A 23,255-nucleotide genomic window follows, 5' to 3' on the forward strand; every position below is an offset into this window, starting at 1 on the left:
TGAGGAAGAGAAGAAATAGGAGAGCAGGGTGGAGAAGGATGGAGAGTGGGTCCCGACTGGCAACTATCATATTTGCCCCATATATCATTATTATAATAAGATACACTATGTTAACATTATGCATAATTTGTGAAAAATTTTAAATAAAGAATAAAGTAAATATAATGCTATTCCAATGAGAAAAAAATTAAAAGAAAGGATGTAATCAGATTAACTGATACAACAGAGGAGAACAAAACTAATACTTAAGACCCCTGGAGAAGGCCAAGCAGAGATTCCGTAACAGTGGAATGAGAGGCATCACAAGGCAGGGTGGGCTGTGGGGAAAGAGCAGGGGATGTAACTGAAGGACCGCTGGGAGATTTATCGTGGCGGGTTCAGCTATACTGGCTCCCAGAGCTCAGGCATCACACAGAAGACTGGTAAATCCTGCAGCAGGATTTACCCCACCCGCAGTGAAGAATGTGGGCATGGCCCTGGAGAGAGGTCACAGCAGATCCTGCAGGAACACTGGGCTTCTCAACTGTCTCCGAGGGAAAACGACCAAAAAGATCCTATTTATGAAGGAAGGAAGGGACTGATTCGTGTAGCTGGCCAGTGTGGGTTTCCTTGACTGTTTGTCTTGGGCTGTTTTCCCCAAAGCCCCCTTCCCTTTACGGGATTCAGGAAGCTGTCTGCTCTGAGGGTACTCACACACACTCACACACACTCAGTCCTGGGAGGAGGACTCCATCCACACCTACACCCACATACTCAGAGGAAACTGACACCACCGGCTCCTTATGCAAATCAACTTCCTGCTTCAGAACAGGAATGGGCAGCCAAGGATTCTTAGATGTAGAAAGAAACCCAAAAAGTGAAGAAAGATTCCAAACCAGAATCTGAGGAAACTAAAATTAGTTTCCTCAGGGTAATCTGAGAGGCTGTTGCATCCATAAGACAATAACAGATGACTACAGAAAAGGAACAATTCATAAAAAAAAAAAAAAAAGCTTGAAATTGAAAAGCATGATTGCCAAAACAAGGGTATCCACCAGAGACTGAATTAGTGACCTGCAGGGCCAAGGGCATATCCCTGAGCAAGGAGAAAAACCCCAAGAGATGGAAAATATGAGGAAAATGGTTAAACTCATGCAGTATAGATCCAGCAGGTTTGTGGTGGACTGTGGTAGCTATTGTTTTTACTGTCCAGCAAGCTTTCCCACCTGCCTCTTCTGGAGCTGGATCCTTGCCCCCTGCCATGGGGAGGTAGGGCCTGTGAGGGGAGGTGACCAAAGAGATCCATTCAGAGTGTATCTCTGGAGAAAGCTGATTTCATTTTTCACAGAGGTTATTAAGCTGGGAGTGTGTGAGCCTGGAACTCTAAGTGGCCCCCTTCCCTGGGGCATTGTGGCCAAGGGCCCCTGCCAATAGGGGAGTGAAAGGCCAACAAAGAGAGAGAAGCAGAGTTGAAGGATGGGGTGGGTGCAGGAGAGGGAAGGAGGGTGGACAATGAGAGAGAAGTAGAAGACCAGACAAAGGAAGAGGCTGGAGCTCTGGATTCGGTAGGGCAGGAATGCCCAGGTACATGAGCCAATGGTTCCCCCTTTTTGCCTAAATTGATGTGTTTCCCTCACTTGCAACTGTAAACGTTCTGATTAATACAAGGTCCTTTAAGAAGAAAGAATAGAGATAAGAAAAGAAAGGAAATAAGCAGAGACTGAATAAAAGGTATTCATTCTGCCTGAGGAGAAGACAGACTTAACCTTCTTATTTAAGGATCATGAAGAACCACGCAATTACCGGTGGGTTTGAAAAGACTCATACTTAGACCCATAATGTTAGTTGTAGAAAAGCACATTTGAATGATACATTGCTGGTACTTTCCCCCCTGTTGCTGGTCCAAGTACCAAAAGTCTGAGAATATCTGTCACTGTGAGAGTCTGGGGTGATGGGCATCTCATACCCTGGAGGTGGAAGTATAAAATGGCACATTCTCTTTGGAGGATAATTCAAGTATTCATGAAGATTTAAAGTGAGCAGTTAAAGTTTTTATAACAAAATACATGCAGAAATGACTACAAAACAAATATACAGTTTAAATATCTATACAGTTTAAAGAATAATAATAAAAAGAACATCTGTGTACCACCCCAGCCTAGTTTAAGAAACAAAATGTTACCCCCCGTCAACTTAAGAAAATGAATATTATGCTTCAAAATAGTTTGAGAAGGGTTGGGCGGAGAAATGGATGAGGCATGTGAATGAAGCAGTATTTGTTGTGATTTGATAATTACTGAAAGTAGATGTTGGATACACAGGGGTTCATTATACTATACTATTTTTATGTACGTAAGAAATTTTCCATGAGAAAGGAAGGAAGGAAGGAAAGGAGGGAGTGAGGGAGGGAATATCATTAATAACCTTCGAAATCTCCAGTGTGTTCCTCCCAGAATACAATGGTATTTGCTCATTTAAAAATGCCATGTATACACTCAACTAATATTTGACAAGAGAGCCAATAATATCCTAAACAGGAACTTCCCTGGTGGCGTAGTGGTTAAGAATCTGCCTGCCAATGCAGGGGACACGGGTTCGAGTCCTGGTCTGGGAAGATCCCACATGCCACGGAGCAACTAAGCCTGTGTGCCACAACTACTGAGCCTGTGCTCTAGAGCCCATGAGCACAACTACTGAGCCCAAGTGCCTAGAGCCCATGCTCCGCAACAAGAGAAGCCACTGCAATGAGAAGCCCGCGCACTGCAACGAAGAGTAGCCCCTGCGCGCCACAACTAGAGAAAGCCTGTGTGCAGCAACAAAGAGCCAACGCAACCATAAATAAATAAATAAATAAATAAATTTATTAAAAATTTTTTAAAAAAAGACTACCCTAAACAGACATTTCTCCAAAGAAGACATACAGATGGCCAATGGGCACATGAAAAGATGCTCAACATCACTAATTATTAGAGAAATGCTAATCAGAACTACAATGAGGTATCACCTCATATCAGTCAGAATGACCGTCATCAAAAAGTCTAAAAATAGGGCTTCCCTGGTGGCGCAGTGGTTGTGAGCCCGCCTGCCGAAGCAGGGCATATGGGTTCGTGTCCCAGTCCGGGAGGATCCCACATGCCACGGAGCGGCTGGGCCCGTGGGCCATGGACACTGAGCCTGCGCATCCGGAGCCTGTTGCTCTGCAAGACGAGAGGCCACAACAGTGAGAGGCCCGCGTACCTCAAAAAAAAAAAAAAGTCTACAAATAATAAATGCTAGAGAGGTTGTGGAGAAAAGGGAACCTTCCTACACTGTTGGTGGGAATGTAAATTGGTTCAACTGTTTTGGAGAACTGTATAGAGCTTCCTTAAAAAACTAAAAATAGCATTAAAATATGATCCTACAATCTCATTCCTGGGTATATATCCAGAGAAAAATCATAATTCAAAAAGATACATGCACCCTGATGTTCACTGCAGCACTATTTACAATAGCCAAGTCATGGAAGCAACCAAAATGTACATCAACAGATAAATGGATAAAGAAGATGTGGTACACATAGACAATGGAATAATACTCAGCCATAAAAAAAATGAATGAAATAATGCCATTTGCAGCAACATGAATGGCCCTAGAGATTTCTTTTTTTTTTTTCATTTTTGGCTGCACTGCACTGCTTGTGGGATATTAGTTCCCCAACCAGGGGCTGAACCCGGGCCCCAGCAGTGAAAGCGCCAAGTCCCAACCACTGGACTGCCAGGGAATTCCCAAGATTATCATATTAAGTGAAGTAAGTCAGACAGAGAAAGACAAATATCATATGATATCACTTATATGTGGAATCTAAAAAAAAGGATACAAATAAAGTTATTTACAAAGCAGACACAGACTCACAGACATAGAAAACAAACTTATGGTTACCAAAGGGGATAATGGTGCAGGGGCGGGGAGAGATAAATTAGGAGTCTGGGATTAACATATACACACTACTATATATAAAACAGGTAAACAACAAGGACCTACTGTACAGTACAGGAAACTATAGTCAATATCTTGTAATAACATATAATGGAAAAGAATCTGAAAAAGAATATATTATGTGTATGTATAACTGAATCACTTTGCTGTGCACTTGAAACTAACACAACATTCTAAATTAACTATACTTCAATTTTTAAAAAAATGAACACCTGGGAAAATGTCCTGGGAAAGGACAGTCTCTTCAACAAATGTTGTTGGGAAAACTGGAAAACCACATGTAGAAAAATGAAATTGAACCCCTATCGTACACCACTCACAAAAATTAACTTGAAATGGCTCAAAGACATAAACATAAGATCTGATACTATAAAACATCTAGAAGAAAACACAGGGAAGAAGTTCCTCAACATCAGTCTTGGGGATGCTTTTTTGGATCTGACACCAAAAGTACAAAAAACAATAAGAGCAAAAATAAACAAGTGAGGGGGACTTCCCCGGTGGTCCAGTGGTTAAGACTCCACGCTCCCAATGCAGGGGGCCCAGGTTCAATCCCTGGTCGGGGAACTGAGATCCCACATACCACAACTAAGCCTGCGTGCCGCAACTACTGAGCCCATGCTCTAGAGCCCTCCCGCCACAACTAGAGAAGCCTGCACGCCACAACCAGAGAAGCCTGTGCACTGCAACGAAGACCCAGCAAAGCCAAAATAAAATAATTAATTTAAAAAAATTTAAAAAGTGAGACTACATCAAACTAAAAAGCTTCTGCACAGCAAAAGAAGCAATGAACAAAATGAAAAGACAACCTACCAAATGGGAGAAAGTATTTGCACACTGTGGACAAAGAATGCTGCCTGCCATTTCAGTAAACAAAGGATGTTGCAACCATCAAGCCAGCAGTCACTGCACCTGCCTCCACTAGTGCACCCTGAGGGGAATTCAGGATGGAGAGAGACAGGGTACCAGCCATAAGTAGTTAAGATGCATATTAAAGGAATGATTTCAATAAGCCCAGAATCTTGCATATTCCCATACACAGAAAAGCACTACATTAACTTGAGATGTCTGTTTCTTGTGATTAGCAGTAATCTTTTGATGTTCCCCTGTATGTTGTTTTTGTTTTGTTTTGTTATTTTCAGCAAAAACTCCCATATATTCTGGCTCCTCCCTTACCTCAGAGCTATTTGAGAGGCTGTTTTCTGGACTATAGTCCTCAGTAAGGTCCCAGAATAAAACATAATTCTCAACTTTTAGGTTGTGTGTTTTTTTTTTTAGTCAGCAATAACACATATCTGATAAGGGGTTAATATCCAAAATATATAAAGAACTCATACAACTCAATAGCAAAAAGCCAAACAAATCAAATTTAAAAATGGGCAGAGGAACTAGACATTTTTCCAAAGAAGACATCCAGATGGCCAATGGGTACACGAAGAGATGCTCAGCAACACTAACCATCAGGGAAATGCAAATCAAAACCACAGTGAGGGGCTTCCCTGGTGGTGCAGTGGTTGAGAGTCCGCCTGCCGATGCAGGGGACACGGGTTCGTGCCCCGGTCCAGGAAGATCCCGCATGCAGCGGAGCGGCTGGGCCCGTGAGCCATGGCCGCTGAGCCTGCGCGTCCGGAGCCTGTGCTCCACAACGGGAGAGGCCACAACAGTGAGAGGCCCGCATACCGCAAAAAAAAAAAAAAAAAGAAAAAAAGATGACAAGTGTTGGTGAGCATGTGGAGAAAAGGGAACACTTGTACACCATTGGTAGGAATATAAATTGGTTCAGCCACAACAGAAAAAGTATGAAGGTTCCTCAAAATATTAAAAATAGAACTACCACCTGACCCAGCAATTCCACTTCTGGGTATATATCCAAAGGAAGTGAAAACAGGATATCAAGGAGATATTTGCACCCCCATGTTTACTGCATTATTCACAACAGCCAAGGTATGGAGCACCCTAACTGTCTGTCAACAGATTGATGGGTAAAGATGATATGGTATATGCATACAATGGAACATTACTCAGCCATGGGAAAGAAGGAAATCCTGCCATTTGCGACAACATGGATGGACCTTGAGAATATTACGCCAAGTGAGATAAGTCAGACAGAGACAAATACTGTAGTATCTCACTTATACGTAGAGTCTAAAAAAGCCAAGTTCGTGGAAACATAGAGTAGGACGGTGGTTACCAGGGGCTGGGGGTGCCCAGCATCTGGAAAGATGCTGTTTAAGGGTACAAACTTGCAACTAGTAGGTGAATGGGTCCTGAAGATCTAATGTGAAGTATGGTGCTTATGGATACCAATACTGTATTATATACATCAAATCTGCTGGGAGACTTGATTATTCCCACCACAAAAATGAAATGATAATTAGGTGAAGTGACGGAGGTGTAAGCTAACACTACAATGGAAATCATGCTGCAATATATAAATGAATCAGGTCAGTATGTTGTACAACTTAAACTTAGTGACATGTCAACTGCATTCCAATAAAAGAGAAAATCTGCCACAGTTATTTTGCATCCAGTCTCCTGTTGATGAACGTTGGCTGTTTCCAGTTCTTCACTGTCATGAAAAGTCCAGCTATGAGCCTTCCAGCATGAGCACACGGCTCCCACTGCACACGTGTAAGTCTCTCTGGGATTATATCCAGAAGGACTGATGCTGGACCAAGGGTATTGTTACCCTTACTAGGTAACAATAAAGTGTTGTCCAAAGTGGTTGCATTAATGTATATTCCTTTAGCATATACACACTAGAAGGATATATATACCCCATAATATTACTAGTGAATGATCTCCAGGTAATAGGTTATGGATCATTTTCATTTTCTTTTCTGTAATTTCCAAATTTCATAGAATAAACACATATCAAGACCTTTAAATTCTGAAACGTCTATAGACAAATACGTAACTACACACAATATAAATAAATATGCCACGAATATGCAAAAAGTGTGTCATACTGGCTCCCCCCCTACCCCCTTACCTGCAGGTCCCATTTACCACCTCCAGCTTCAGGACGGTCTGCAGACACTGGCAGTGCCGGGCCTCCAACGTGATGCTCACTCTGCACTCCCCCAGCGGCTGAACTTGGCCACTGGATGGCTCAATGACAAAGGGAGACACCTGATGGGGAGAAGGACGAGGAGTGGGGACACGTGGAACTGCAGAACTGGGTGCTGGCCATGAACAACCAGGGTCGCCCCCAAGCTGCCCCCACCCCCATACCCCAAGCGCTTCTAGGATGCGGAAGGAGGCAAGCAGGTGGGGGAACACAGCTGAGCAAGAGCTCAGGACGAAGAGGATGAAAACTGAGTCTCCAAGGAAAGGAGGCGGAAGGCAGAGGGAGTCGCCCTCGGCGCGGTGGCTCTGAGAGGTCTGCCCGCCCCGCTGTGCAGGCGCGCGTCAGGAATGGTCGGCTTCAAGTAAGGAAAGCCACCAAGCCCCCAAACCAGGGGAGGGGACAAGCTTCCATGTGGCCACAGATTTGCCCTTTGCACCTGTAACTGTGCCTTCCTGGGACAGACCCCTCCCCCTATCCTCTGCTGTAGCTCCCCTTTGAAGCACCTAGATGACAGTACCCGCTGCACATTTCCTAAGCTGTTTTACAGACGCTAAAACCACCACCCAGTGGAAGAAAGTAACTACTTGATGACCATGAGCACGTAGTCCCCAGACCTACTGGAGCCTGAGGATTGCTAACGTTAACCCGTGACACCACCCTGTTACCTCACCATCCACCAAGCAGAGAACTGTGCACGAACTGAGCACATACGCTATGATCCACCTCCCTCACCTGGCTTCAGAAATGTTTTGCTGAAACCCTTCGGGAAGTTTGAGGTTTTTGAACACGAGCCACCTATTCACCTTGTCTGACACCTTACAGTAAACACTACACCTTCCTTCACCACAACCTGGTGTCCGTAGATTGGCTTTACTGCACGTGGGCAAGCAGACCCAAGCTTGGTTTGGTAACACACCCACGTGGTCTCTTCCCCACCCCATCACGCCCTCACCCCACTCAGCCCCACTGCAGGCTAGTTCCCACTCACCCGACATGTCCACCCCGTGCCGCATACCAGGCACTAAAAGGGAAAGGAAAAGGCTTGGGGAGAAGAGTGCCCCTGCTCCTGTCCAGGCTGAGACCAGGAGCACCAGCCTGACTGCGCGGCCCCAGGGTCCCAGATGGGCCGCACTGGCTAGTCGGGGTGTCACTGGACGTTGAAAGATCACAACCAGGAGGGAGGTTACTCTTTGGTCTCTTCCTTCCTTGAGACCAAGGCCATGAAGGAGTGCAAGGCACCTGCCTGGAGGGAGACCTGGCCGCCCCTGCCCGGTCCCACCCCACCTCCACCCTGGCCGCTGTGCTGTGCTATCTTGGGCCCTGTGCCCTCTCACTTCAGAGGTTCCACCGCCCTGGCACTGGAGGGAGGGTGGGCTGGCCTACGTCTCAGGAAACGTGGCTGGCGTGCTCTGGCCTGGCTTGTCCAAGCTTTGGGCCCAAGCTCTGCTGGTAAGGAAAGAGCCCCTTTGCTTTCTTCGCCCGTTGTTCCTCACGTGCCTCTCCTTTGGAGCCCGGCGGGGGGGGAGGGGCAGGGGGGCTATGGTCTGGGTCTGGGTTTCTGGGTCCCCTGGCCTGGGGACATCTACGAACCCCAAATCTCAACATTATTATTATTATTTTTTTTTGCGGTACGCGGGCCTCTCACTGTTGTGGCCTCTCCCGTTGCGGAGCACAGGCTCCGGACGCGCAGGCTCAGCGGCTATGGCTCATGGGCCCAGCCGCTCCGCCGCATGTGGGATCTTCCCGGACCAGGGCACGAACCCGTGTCCCCTGCATTGGCAGGCGGATTCTCAACCACTGTGCCACCAGGGAAGCCCCTTCAACATTATTTTTGAGAGCTCACAAGAACACAGCGCAGAGAACTGTAGAGACAGGACTGCTACCAGCTTCGATTACGACATAAATCTTAATGTACTGTGAAACTGACAATTACTTCAACTGTAAAATGTAGTTATTCTTCACAATGGGAGAAGAACACAGACTGGGAATCAGAGAACTTGGATCTGATACGATTCTGCCACCTATTAGCTGTGTGGCCCCGGGGAAGCCCCTGTCCCTCCCTGTTTCTCCTCTATCAAGTGACGAGGTTGGCTGAGGCCCGTAAGTTTCCAACTGTGCTCTGGGAAATCCCAGGGGTGGCTCAGAAGTCCTAGGGCAGGGAAGCAGGATGTGGGGAGTGGCAGGGTGGGGCAGGGATGCCTGACAAGGGGGCCTCTGGGAGTCAAGAACAGTCATACTCTATTCTAGATCTTGGGCTTCTGTTGAAGGTTTCATTTGAAGAAAAAGTTACTGATAGCACCCTGCCCGCAGTCCCAGCGCCAGCCTCTGTGGTTCCATGGTCCAAGCAGTGTGACCAGTGAGCCCTGCGGGGGCCAGTGCTAACTCCAAGCCTGTGGAACAGACCACATGGCAATGTCTCTTGGCAATGGTGTTGGCCAATTCGATGCAAACTGTCATAACTTCTAAGTTTCAGGGTGCCTAGTGGAGAAGTGAGGCCGCCAGGTAAAGGAGAATGGCTTTCAAGTGGAAAGGAAAAGTCCTGGAGAAGGGAAGGTGCATTGGCAAATAAGATGTATGTGTGGCTGTGACTCTCTTTCCTCAGCTCCTGAATGTGGAAGGAAAAGTGTGCGGCCCTCTGAACAACAGGGGAAGTGGGCAGCAGGATGTGGGACCTGGGGAGGGAGGGTGCTTTCACCAGACAAACCTGGCCAGAGTCTCGCACGTGCAGCTGCTGCTCCGACGGAGCTACAGTCACCACGTGGGAAGGGTGGGCATGGTAAGCCAGTGGTTTATAGCTAGCTGCCTGCTGGTGTGGCTTGGGCTTGTTCAAGATTGAACATAGGGCTTCCCTGGTGGCGCAGTGGTTGAGAATCTGCCTGCCAATGCAGGGGACACGGGTTCGAGCCCTGGTCTGGGAAGATCCCACATGCCGTGGAGCAACTAGGCCCGTGAGCCACAATTACCGAGCCTGCGCGTCTGGAGCCTGTGCTCCGCAACAAGAGAGGCCGCGATAGTGACAGGCCCGCGCACCGCGATGAAATAGTGGCCCCCGCTTGCCGCAACTAGAGAAAGCCCTCGCACAGAAACGCAGACCCAACACAGCCATAAATAAATAAATAAAAATTTTTTAAAAGAGTGAAAAAAAAATATATATATATATATAATTTTTGTCTGTGCCATGCAGCTTGTGGGATCTTAGTTCCCTGACCAGGGATCAAACCCAGGCCCTGGCAGCGAAAGCACCTGAGTCCTAACCACTGGACCACCAGAGAATTCCCTGAACATGGTATTTAAACATGATGCCATGGGTTTCCCTGATGGCACAGTGGTTAAGAATCTACCTGCCAATACAGGGGACACAGGTTCAATTCCTGCAGAGCAACTAAACCCGTGCGCCACAACTACTGAGCCTGCACTTTAGAGCCCGCGTGCCACAACTACTGAGCCCGTGTGCCACAACTACTGAAGCCCGCGTGCCTAGAGCCCGTGCTCCGCAACAAGAGAAGCCACCACAATGAGAAGTCCACACACCGCAACGAAGAGGTGGCCCCCGCTCAACTAGAGAAAGCCCAGCGCGCAGCAATGAAGACCCAACGCAGTCAAAAATAAAATAAATTTATAAAAAACCAAAACAAAACATGATGCCATAATTTAAATGTGATGATGACGATGCTTAGCCACTTTTAATATTTTATATTTTTAGAGTAAAAGGAAAAGTGCTGTTTGAGTGGAAATGATTTTCCTTTTGGAGCCTTTTGGTTTGGGTGGCAAGCTCACCACCTGGTGGCAGGTACTCAAAACTGCAAGCAGGTTGGGAACCTCTGCAGGGAGCCCCGCCGCCTGCCCCTCCCTGGAGGCCTTTTGGAAGCTTCCCGCCCAACTCAGCTGCCTGTTTTCTTCCTGACTCTGGCTGCTCTGAAAGGAACAGGAAAATCCATTTCGGGGGTTAAGTTCTGCTGTAGAAAGGACCCCGACTGCCTAGAGACAGGGGATGGGGGACTCTGCGAGGCAAAGGTCACCAGGCAGGCGTTTCCTCTCCAGCCTCCACGCTCTGAAGGCACCAGCACCAGTTCCATGGCTCACACACCACGCGGGTTACTCGGCTCCGGGCGTGGGGTGGGGTGGGGTGGGGGGGAGGGGTGGCACTGGGGTGGGGGGGAGGGGTGGCACCATGAGCCAGCATCCCAGGACTTACGCCCTCTTGCCTTTCTTGCAGGCAGACCCTGCTCTCTTTCATGGACCACGTGGCCGGGAGCTGGCTGACGTTCCGGATCTGGATGGAGTTTGTGGCTCTCTGCCCCAGGCACAGCAAACCAAACTGAAGGGCTGAGACATCGATGACGAGGGCAGGCCCCTGAGGCACCCAGAGGGGCCCGTCACTGGGCCACCCGGGCCGTGGGCTCTGTGCCCTACCCCAGCTCCCCATCCGGCCTGCCCAGCCGCCCAGTCCCACCAGAGGCACCTTAAAGGCCGCCTCGATGTGTAAGACCACCGGTGAGGGGGAGTCTTTGATTTCACACAGCAGGTTCTGGCTCGTCGGGCCGGGAACACCCCCGGTAAAGTTCAACTGAAAATCCTCCACCTCGCTGGGCTCTGAGAGAGGGAGAGGAAAGGTGAGCCGTGGAGAAAGGAAACAGGGGCAGGTCCCCTATGTGGCCGGGCTCAGATACCTGGCCTTGGCGTACTCCTTACCCACCACAGGGCCAGGCTGCGGCTGAAACTGATCAGGGGGCCATGGATCCCTGCACGGGCCCCTTTCACCTCGAGCTCTCCTTCCCCAGCCAGCCCCTCCCTCGGTCCCTGCAGTACCGATGGTCCCCGTGCAGGGCTCCACTTCAATGATGTGGCAGTCGCTGATCTTCCCCCACGTGTACCTGATGGCTGATCTGCTGTTGTTCCACATCTGAAAGACACACCCCGAGCCGGGCTCCCTGTCAGATCTGTACTTGCTAAAGGACTGCGGGATTGTGGGCTCACAAGAGGTCCTCTCGACACCTTCCCAGATAAGTCCTGGCCACCCGATGGCACCAACGCACGCTGCAGGGTTTGTGGGTGCCAGAGCCGGTCAAAGATCCCTAAACCCAGGAACGGGTGCCACAGTCCTGTCGTTTGGAGGATGCTGGGAAGCTACAAATGACAGACGTGCCCGGCCCAGCGTCTGTTCAAAGCAAGTGGGTTCCAGGGCTCTGGGAAGAGCCTCAGCTTCTCTGCAGTGGCCACCACTGCTGGCCCCACCAGCCGCTTCCTCCCCATGCTCGCGCCCGAGCTCAGCACCATCTCGGGCAGCCTAGGCTGGGGAGGGTCAACCACGTACCTTGAAATCCTTCTTTACGTTCACCCCAACATAGTTCTCCCCGGGGATGATGAGGGCATATGGTTCTAAGAGAACCTGGAAAGGTTCCACTGAGCCTTTCACCTCGATTTCCAGGAAAATCACGTCATTCACAGAGTACGAAGGATCCTTCGGGTTTTCCAAGTCCAAGCTGGACACAAACCCACCATGAGCTAGGAGCCATCGTGTCCCCTATCTCTGGTCTTGTGAAAAGAAAGCGCCCCCTGCCCACAGCTCCCAAGCCCCCTGAAATCAGAGGCGTCAGCAATGTCCTGAAACAGATGAATGCCTCTGGCTGGGACGGCAGCTCAATCACAGGCCTGGGACGGGGGTCCCTCCCTGCACCTCCAGGGACCACCCTGCAGCAGCGTCAGCCAGGATCTCCACACCAGCTGACTGGAGGCCCCCCACTGACAGCTTGCTCAGGGAAGCACTGACAGAGGTGACACCATGGGACAAAACCTCCCCTCATTAGTCGCCACCACCCAGGGGTCACCAGCCTAGTTGCCCAGCGGTAACCGTGAGCCTGGGGCACAGCTCCAAGGTTCCAGGGTGGTGAGTCCAGAGAGCTGTTCCCTGCTTGCGGAGCCCGCTCCAGGCCTGGGTGCCAGGGCAAGGCAAGGCGCTCCCACGTGCCAAAGACTGCCAGGGGTCAGGGGCTCCTCCACTCTGTCCCAGCATGCCCAACTGCATACCCCTCAGCCAGGGGCCCGGTTCCCGCTCACCTCATGGGCTCTGGGACTTCCTCTAGCACCATCTGGAGCACACTGTGAAAATCCCTGGGCTGCAAGGCAAACACAGCACCCTGAAGACAAAAGCCTGCCCCAGGGAAGGCTGGAGCCGTGGCAGGCATCCCTCCTCCCGGTGGACTGGCCCCTAGAGAGGTCTTCCACGAGACACAGCGCTGCTTCGCTTGGCAGTGCCCTCGGTGTGTCTGTAGCACCACACCCTCCCGGGAGAGGCCGTGAGATGGCTGCGTGCTGAGAGGCAGGCCTGCTCTCTTACCAGCAAGCATCCCTGGGCATCCCCCTCACACTCCCCCCTCACCCGGGACACACACGGCTTCGTGTTGGAAAGTGGGGGCCGTGTGAACCTCACTCTGGGGAGCCCCACCTCACCCTTTCTGGGGGCTTCTGTGGGCTGGGCAGGAATGGTAACACCTTTGATATAGTAGAGACATGGAAGACACCAGAGCCGAGGAAACGAGCCCAGGCTCTGGCTGCAGATTGGGTGTGCGGGGTCGGGACCGGGCAAAACGGGCTGCAGACCAAGCTCGGCCACTGGCCCCGCTCTTAGCTAAGCGCCAGCCTCAGCAGGATGCTAGGGATCTCGGCAGCGTCAGCTGTGGCTTCAGTGTCACCAAAGAACAGGGACAGAGGGTGAAAACATCGTGACCCAATCATATGTGACCACCAAGATGGCCACACTCTAACCTCTCGAGGAGAGAAGCTCAAGAGGAACTCGTGGTCCGTGTGGGGCTTGAGAGCTCCCATGGCGGGGGCGATGGAGAAGGCCGTCTCCCTGTCAGGGTGGGACTTGATGCTGTCCGGGCTGTAGGTTTCTCCAGGCATTAGGGACCTCAAGTTGGGCTTCATGATCTGCCAGCGGAAGGCCAGCTCCACGTGCCTGTGGGGACGACCTTGACAGTAGGCAGTGGGTCCAAGGCCATGTCCCACTTCTGCCAGAATCAGGTCCCCTCACCCCCGGCCTGGCCTAGCCCTGCTCCCGGAGTGAGCAGGAAACGACCCAGGAGCAGGAAGTGGCCAGGTCAGCCTTCAGGCCCTTCCCATGGAGGAGCCTGGGGGCACCTGGGCAAGGGAGAGCATGGCGGGCAGGGAGACTGGAGACCTCCCAGCACAGCCCCGCACAGCAGCTGGAGGCTGGAGCCACAGTGACTCGGGGGAATCATGCTCTAACCATCAGGCACCGCCCCCCCGCCCCCTCCCCCAGATATCAGGAAATTTTTCTGCCTTATCTTCTACCGCGTGAGTTTTTGCCACATCGACCCCACCCTCTGCCTCTCCGGCTATGGCCTCCCAGGACTACTGCTCTGGCCAGAAAGATATGTGCCCACTGGCTGCCAACAGAAGCGGTGACAACTCCCTGGTGGTGGAAGGGGTGGGACTCCAGGCGTGCTGCTGACAGCAGGTGTCGGTGAGGGGGACGGCAGGTGAGAACTACTCACCCTGCCAGGCGACAGAGCCTGTGTAAGGCCTGGGTCACTTGGGCAGCCTCGCTGGGAGGCTCCCCAAGGTCTGTCCTGGTGTAATGACAGAGCTCAGAGGATGGGCAGGGAATAAATGGCAGTGAGAGCTGAACCCACAGGGCATCATCTGTCTGACGGTGGGACTTGGGTGGCTTCCCCTCATGGGCTGGGCAGGACCTCTCTGGAAAACTATTCCTGGTTAACGGTGCTCCAGAGGATCCTAGAGCAACACTGTCCAATGTGACATCTTATAAATCGGCTCTAATATGATAGCCACCAGCTACCCGTGCGGCTGTTCAGTACTTAAAATGTGGCTGGTGTCACTGAGGAAGTGAGTTTTTACTTTTACTTAATTTTGATTGATTTCCATTTAAATAGTCACATGTGGCAACTGGCTACCATGATGGACAGTGCAAATCTGGATCCTTCCATCCTGTGCCCGGATTCCTCCCTGGCCTCTGGAAGGAACCACCGGCCTCACTGGGACCTCAGGCCAGGTGAGGAAGGAGGGAGGGTGTGTGCTGGGGTCCCTCAGAGGTGTCACTCACGTGGCGTTTCTAATAATCAGCAGTTTGCTGGCCGTGGACTGAAGGTTTTCAGGCTCAAAGCGTATGAAGTGCTGGGCTGTTAAGTCTGTGAGCTCTCCAGGCTCCGGCTGACTTTTTTCACCAGAAACATAGATCAGATCCAGAGCCACCAGCTGCCCGGTTCCTGACAAAGTACGGTAGTGAAGTTTCACTAGGGCTGAGACCAGGACTCTGTGGCCGAAGGCTGTCACGGGACCCAGGCCACCATCCACATGCAACCGGCCATGATCGTGACCCCGGGAGGTGCACACAGGGGGACAGGGAGCCAACGGCACACAGGTTCACGTCCCCACGTCACCTCAGACCAAAAGAAGGTGATTCTGATAACGTAGCATGTAGCAGGCATTCAGTTAATACCCGCTGAGTGAAACTGGGTGGATGGTAGACAGACGGGTGGAAGGAAGGAACAAGGCACCTTAAGGAAGTTCAGCAGGATGCCCCCTGCTAACTGTACAGGAACCTACAGGAGCCCTGGTCGTTTCTGTGCGAGTCACTGGCAGTCCCCCAAAGGAGATCACGGTGAATTTCGAAGTGACTCGATAAAAGATTGCCCCCCAGGTTTCCATCCCTCTCGCACTAGACGGCCCCTTGGGACAGTCCCAAAGGCCACGCTGGCTTGGGTCTCTAAGGTCTGACCAGAGCCCTGGTGGCTGCAGCATCCCCTGAGTGTGCCCACCCCCAAGGGGGACCGGGCGCAGCTGGGCCACCCCTGGGAGCGCGCCCAAGCCCACCTGTGGTCACCAGCTCCTTTATCTGGCAGTTGTCACACACGATGACGAAGGTCTGCTCTGCCTTTCCCAGGCTGGTTGGGAGGAACAGGACCTGGGGAGAGAAGGGCTGTCTCGCTGTCTCCCGTGAAGGGGCTTCTACCCTCGCCCTCTTCTTCTCAGCTGCACCCTCTTCCCTCCGGTCTCCACTTCTCCCTCCCCTCCCGGCCCCTTCCCTAAGGCTACGGGTTCAGCCCAGGCTCCACCGGCTAATTTGGGGAGCGTGTTGAAAGGCTATGAAGAGAGAATTCATAGAGACTGAAATACAAATGGCTCTTAAATAACCACATGTTTAACCTCATTCATGATGAAAGAAGTGGAAATGCAAACCACCCAGAAGAACAGTTTTTCATGCCTCCTACTGGCAAAGAGCAGAAAGTTAGCGATCATAAACACAGTGATAGGATACCTTAATTTTCTTCAAAATAATCTAGAGGGGCAGGGCAGGGTTTGGTGGGAAGAGACGGAGGGGTACAAAGGAAATAAGGTTGGCCAAGAGTTGATAAATGTTGAAGCTGTGTAATGAGTACATGGGTGGTCATTCAACTATTCTATTTTTGCATATAGGTTTGTTTTGGGGGTTTTTTCTTTTTGTTTTTGCTTGGCCAGTTGGACTTCTGCCCTTTCTTTATTTTTTTTTAATTGAAGTATAGTTGATTTACAATGTTTTGTTAGTTTCAGGTGTTCAGCAAAGTCAGTCAGTTATATACATATATGTATATCTATTCTTTTTCAGATTATTTTTGTATATGTTTTAAAATGTCCATGATAACAGTTTTTTTTTAAGTTTGATAACCCATTGTATTGGCAAAGGTATGAGAATTAAAATAGGCACCCTCACATACTGTGGTTGGAAGTACAAATTGATACAATCCACATGGTGGGGATTGTGGCAACATGTATCACAATTATGAGAGCAGAGACCCTGAGTCAGCAAATGCACATCAAGGACTGTAGCCTTCTGGTAGGATAGAGTGATGTATGTATAAGCTATTCCCTGAGATGGCCAGAGATCAGAAATAATCTTCATGCAGGGGACAGTTGACCTAAATTATGGTTCATATGCCCAGTGGAATACTATGCAGCTGTAAAAAAAAAATGAAACGGTAAGTGGAAAATACATGGTGCAGAACAGAGCACAGAGTGGGCAACTATTTGTGTGAAGGAAAAATGGAAACAAAGGAAAGAAAAAAACCATGTGCAGTTGCTTAGGTAGGCATCACATATCTCACATACCTAACCTGGTAAGGCTGTGGCCTCTGGGTGGCTGAGGAACTGGGGGGAGAGGGAGCATTTCACTGTGCATCTATTTGCGTCTTTTGAATTTTTAATCATGTGTATCTAATTATTTGGAAATATGAATAAATTTTAAAACAAACAAAATCCCAATCAGTAAACAAAATTTACATAAGGAATGCAAAGGGGGAAACCTCCCCCTGACTCCCCCACTGCTCCCCAAAGACTGCTGCTGCGACCCTCTTCTTTTCCTTGGGGATCATAGGAGGATGGGATGAGGGGGACATCATGGCCTGGGCAGGGGTGACCAGCCCCAATTCCTTAAAGCCACCACAAGGCTCTGACAAATCCTGGGCTATGCCAAGAGGACCCGGCTCACCCCTCAGCAACAGAGGAGGATGGATAATCCCTATTGTGCTCCTACACTGGCCTCCTCCCGACTCCAAAAGCCAGGTTCTTATCAGGATCAGATCATCACGGACATGAACAAGACAGCATCACTCCAGAACAAGACCCCATCAGACCCTTGAAACTGGAAAGGAGCTGATAAAGGAAGCCTTCCTTTACATCTTGGCAAAGAAGCTTATGGCAGTGGTCCTCAAACTTCGCCGCACACACAGAATCACCTGGGGAGCTTGAAAAATCCTATGCCCAGGGCACACCCCAGACCAATTAACTCAAAACCTCAGGGCTGGGGCCCAGATGTCAGCGTGTTGGCAAGTTTCTCAGGGGACGGCCATGTGCAGCTGAGTTTGACAACCTACGGCTCTTGGCCATCAGGTCTGATGACCTGATGTAGGCCGAATCCCCCTCCCCAGAACTCAGATAGCTTTTACTCTTTAATGTGGGTGTGTCCTTCAACAGGCAAGTGAGGAAGGCCATGCACACTTGTGGCAGCCCCACACCCAGTCATGGGACAGCACAGAGTCAGACTCCTGGAGCAGAGGGTGGGGTGACAGGGGCAGGAAGACATCACCATGTCTCACAGCCTCTTCTGGGGACCAGTGAGCAGGTGTGACAGGCCCAAGGGACCCCGGAAAGGGGCCAGTTAGGAAAGGAGGAGCCCACATCCCGGAGGTCAGACTCTGGGAGCTTCTGCAGAGGTTCAGGATGAGGCCTAAGGAAGGCGGGCCTTGTTGACCATATAACTGAGGATAAAACAGGAAAGAGAACAAAGGTACCAGATTTAGGGGGTGGGATGGTCCAAGACAGACTGAAGGACCGAGGGGAGATCCTGGAGGCAGCTCAGATGTTAGTGGAGGTGACCCCCAGGCTCACGGGTGGACAAGCAACACTCAGGGATCGTGGTGGCATTGCTAGGGCTTTCTGCACTTGCTCTGTGAGGGAGGTCATAGTAGAGTCAAATGACATCACCCCACAGAATGCAAAAGCATGCTCCTACACAGAAGCCACCAAGGCTGGGACCTGGGAGTGGATATCTGGGTCATGAAAACACAGAGGCGGGAATTCCCTGGCGGTCCAGTGGTTAGGACTCAGTGCTTTCACTGCGGTGGCCCGGGTTCAACCCCTAGTCCGGGAACTAAAGATCCCACAAGCTGTGTGGGGCAGCCAAACCCCCCCCCGACAAAGCCCCCAAAAACAAAAAACCAGAGAGGCCAATGAAATCAAGTGAGCAGTTGAGGAAACAGCCAACCAATCATAAGGAAATACAAGCTAGCGTCGCATCACCTACCTGCATGAATACGGCCTGCCCCGGAGCCAGCTCAAACATTGACGGCAGGATCCCAAAGGGAGGCTGCTCAACAAAGCCGATGGTTGCAACAGCCTTAAAGAAAAGCAGAAGATGACCCAACAGTGTGGAAGAAACTGTAAAATCTCATGCTCAGATGACACACTTCCCTCCTCCAAACATCCATTTTGTGATTTGAAGGGTCTTATGGATCATCCAGTCTCCTGTTCATGAAGAAACTGAGGCTCATCCATTCAGCAAGCACTTACTCAACCTGCACCAGGCACTAGATGGGGTTCTGGTGGTTAAAGACGAGTACAAGACAGAGCGTCCACAAAGAGCTGCCTGCGGGTAGGAGGTACAAGGACCACTGACAAGTGTTTCATACGCAAAGCAGGAGGTGTGAGAGATGGCCTCCCCCAGGAGGTGGGCTCCCAAAGCACAGTCCTTTCCCTATTACAGCAGCCTGTGTGGTTGGTGCCGGCTTCTGTGTCGGCGGCCTCCATCCTCAACCCACCCCTGGCCATGAGCACCTGAGTCAAGGGAAGCTGCCATCTTGTCAGGAGAGCTGCAGCCCAGGTGCCTACATAGGAAGCCACTGAGCATGCCAGGGACACAAACCCATGCCTCCAGGACGCTGGCAGGTAACAGAAATGAGTGAAATGTGTGTCTGGGAACATATGGTCCTCTGGATCTGTCGCTTGTTTTGGGAGACACAGGTACAGCAAAATATCTCTACTCTGAGTCAGATAACAGTGTGAGTGAGCATGACCATAGGTGGTGTCAGCACTTGGCTGTGCTGAGTGGGGAGGGCAGAGCTGGGCAAACAGGAGGGGACGTGCACACCCCCTGCTTCTCAACTCCAGCTGACAGGCCACGGTGGATCCTGGCCCAGGGCTGCAGGTCTCCCAATGTTTCAGAGAGACTGGAAATGTACATTTTTATACGAAGTCTATTTTTTTTTTTTAATATTTATTTATTTATTCAGGGCTTCCCTGGTGGCGCAGTGGTTGAGAGTCTGCCTGCCGATGCAGGGGACATGGGTTTGTGCCCCGGTCTGGGAAGATCCCACATGCCGCGGAGTGGCTAGGCCCGTGAGCCATGCCGCTGAGCCTGCGCGTCCGGAGCCTGTGCTCCGCAACGGGAGAGCCCACAACAGTGAGAGGCCCATGTACCGCAAAAAAAAAAAAAAAAAAAAAAAAAAAGTTATTTATTTATTTGGTTGGTTGGTTGGTTGGTTGGCTACACCGGGTCTTAGTTGCAGCACGCGGGATCTCGTTCCCTGACCAGGGATTGAACCTGGGCCCCCTGCACTGGGAGCGTGAAGTCTTAGCCACTGGGCCACCAGGGAAATCTGAAATCTCTCTATTTTTAAATGGTGGCTCAAAAAATGCTTTTAAGCCCTGTGCCAAATAAATATACCCATAAAATTCAGCCAAAGAGCTGCCAATCTGTGACCTCTGCTATACTCAAACATTTGCTACTATAATGACTGACTGACTGAATGAATGAATGAATGAATGAATGCAGGGACATTTGAGCCAGGCCTTGGAGGATAAGAGAGGTGACAGGACCTGCCCAGGGTCACACAGGTATTAGGGGAGTAACAAGAACTACAGCGCTGGTCTCTGTACATGTTGACTCTCACTGGACCGTGGCAGCTGGAGAGAGAGGTTATAAAATTCTGTTCTCTGTGTGTGTTTCCAGTCACAGGTGCACTCGAGCAAGTCCCTCACAGGGGTTATTTCCTTTGATGGATTTGCTCTCTTTCCAGGTAGCAATCTGTGAGCACTCACTCTGAAGCTTGGAGGCGGCCAGCTCTTTTTAGGCATAATGCAGAACTTGCCCACGCTGAAGCCCACATTTTTGCAGATGAATCTGGTCGTCTTCATGCCCCCAATGAGGCAGTAACCACAGTCCAACACCGGTGACACTGCAGCCACAAGGAAAGATGGGCAAGAGAAACAGCACAGGCCGTCCTGTTGTTGTTCTCCGGAGGCCCAGCCCGAGCTAAGAGCAGCTGTGGAGGGGCGAGGGGGATGGATGGGGACAGGTCCACCCCTGCTCCCACACGGCAGCGGCGCCTCGGGACTCCATGCGCTCGGGCTTCAGCCAGTGCCACCCGGTATGGCCCTGGGGATTGTGGTCAGAGTCCCAACTTGCAGCCTGTGCCCAGCTGAAGGGACTCGTAAATGAGGGCATCCAGGCAAAGCCAGCCACCCCATGGCCACACAGGTGACGCCCATGGAGGGCTCCAGGCACTCCTTCTTGCCTCGCCGTGGCACAGGCCCACTCAGGGTGTCCCTGAGCCAGCGACGCCTAGGCTGGGGTCAGCTGGGATGCTGGCCTCCTCTCCTGATGTGTGTCACTCAGAGTCAGCCTCCACGGGAAGCAGGATGGTCGGGGCCTGACACAGGAGGACTGTGCGCAAGTTTCTGGCAGGTCCCTTCTCAGGACCCAGAAGCCCCTGCCCCAGGGGACAGGCTGTGTGCTGCCATGAAGGGGCCCTGTGGGCAGGTGGTCCTTGTAGGGGCACCAGCCCTCCCTGAATCCCGGCGGAGCAGAGTGCACTCACGCGTCAGCACTGGGGGCGGCCTCCGGGCCTGCAAGGGGATCTGCAGCGTGTGCGCCGACTGGGTCTCCACTAAAATAAAGTCATCAAAATCCCCAAGGCAGTCGGGAAAAAACTGGACAGTGTACTGGCAGGTCATTCCAGGAGCCACCATTCCACCTTTTCCTGGGAACATCCCTGTGGGTGACAAAAGCGACACATGAGATTCTGGAGACCAGGTAAGAAGACCAGGGCCTGGGGCGACGGGGGGAGTGAGAGGGTCCACCTGGAATGGTCAGGCGGGGCCATGCCTGGCCCTATGGCTTAGCATTTATTTTGTGGGCAGCAGCGAGGTATTTGAGGTTTCTGCAGGGGTTGGGGGGGTGGGACACAAGATCAGAGCTGTTCTTCAGGAGAACACCGCGTCACGGAGGCAGGAAGGCTGGCTGGGAAGCCACTGTGATGGCCTAAGTGAGGAACCAGGGGTCCTGGCTGAGGGCAGTGACAGTGCGCAGGGCGAGGAGAGGGCAGAACCGAGCCTGGGGGGACGAGATCCGAGGAGGAGCTGTCGGGACTGGGGGCCTTCGGTGGAAGGTGGGTAGGAGGCCTCTGTGGAGCACGAGGGGTGCAGCTGTGGAGTCACCCTAGGGCCTGGTGGGCGTGTAACCCGGGGCAAGGCCAGTACACGATGTCAAGGCCACCCAGGCCGCTGCCACCCTGAGCTCACCCAATCCCAGAGCGAAGTAGGGTGTGGACGGCGGGAGGACTCGCAGGTGGCGGCTGGTGGACGTGGTGTTCTGCAGCGAGATCACCATCTGTTCAAAGGCAAAGCGACTTGTGTGGACAAAGGCTATGAAGTCTGGGGTTCACTGAATAATATGGGAAGGGGGTGGGGGGATAAATGTAATGAAGCTGACACGGAAGAGGAACTCCATACATGCACACACCTTTGCCTTCTATTTCGTGAACGATTACACTGGGAAAAACGTATAAATTATAACATGACAAGCCATGTTTCCATCACCCAGCTTAAGAAGTAAAACATTAAAAATACGGATGAAGGGCTTCCCTGGTGGCGCAGTGGTTGAGAGTCCACCTGCCGATGCAGGGGACATGGGTTTGTGCCCCAGTCCGGGAAGATCCCACATGCCGTGAGAGGCTGGGCCCGTGAGCCATGGCCGCTGAGCCTGCACATCCAGAGCCTGTGCTCCGCAACGGGAGGGGTCACAACAGTGAGAGGCCCGCGTACCGCAAAAAAAAAAAAGTACAGAAGAAGCCCTGCCCCAGCCTCCCACCAGAAAACAGCTCCATAAATTTGAAGCATGTCTTCATAGGTATGTACGCCTAAATCAACATTTAAATCCATTTTTGGTCAGCACAACATATCTCCTCAATCCACCTGTGAACCAGACCCAAGTGTGGAGAGACCCATATTATAGTTTTAATTTTTATTTCTCTGTTATTAATGATGATGAGCATCTTTTCGTATGTTTGTTTGCTATCTGGGTTTCCTCTTGTGTGATGTGTCTGTTCGTACTGCCAATTTGCCATTGAGTACTTTGTCTTTTTCGTGTTGATTTGTAGGAATTCTTTATATATTCTGGGTACTAATTCTTTATAAGGTATGTGTTATACCTTATAAAGTGTAAGTATTGGGTTGGCCAAAAAGTTCGTTCAGTTTTCTGTAAGACATAACGAAAACCCCGAATGAACTTTTTGGCCAACCCAATATATAACTTGTATAAGTTTATAACTTGTATTACCTTTTCGTGTACAGTTTCTAAAATTTTAATATAAAATGTATCAACATTTTGTTCAAGGTTTATACTTCAGTTTCAAGAAATCTTTCTATATCTCCTATA

The 23,255-nt window shown here is 50.9% G+C and overlaps 1 protein-coding gene across 1 annotated transcript in view; it reads right to left on the reverse strand.

Annotated features, from left to right (window-relative positions):
- DLEC1 (DLEC1 cilia and flagella associated protein) overlaps positions 1-23,255 on the reverse strand; it is an 86,013-nt gene that overhangs the window by 16,744 nt on the left and 46,014 nt on the right. Inside the window, 13 exon segments of the mRNA XM_082639269.1 lie at positions 6,947-7,086; positions 11,220-11,378; positions 11,487-11,617; positions 11,834-11,927; positions 12,339-12,507; positions 13,082-13,140; positions 13,790-13,982; positions 15,111-15,273; positions 15,881-15,971; positions 18,846-18,938; positions 20,639-20,775; positions 21,418-21,591; positions 22,121-22,208. Of these exon segments, the coding sequence (XP_082495395.1) occupies positions 6,947-7,086; positions 11,220-11,378; positions 11,487-11,617; positions 11,834-11,927; positions 12,339-12,507; positions 13,082-13,140; positions 13,790-13,982; positions 15,111-15,273; positions 15,881-15,971; positions 18,846-18,938; positions 20,639-20,775; positions 21,418-21,591; positions 22,121-22,208 (1,691 nt within the window).

The sequence above is a fragment of the Mesoplodon mirus genome (genome assembly GCF_964341445.2).
Source record: "Mesoplodon mirus genome assembly, chromosome: 12".
NCBI classification, from domain to species: domain Eukaryota; kingdom Metazoa; phylum Chordata; class Mammalia; order Artiodactyla; family Ziphiidae; genus Mesoplodon; species Mesoplodon mirus.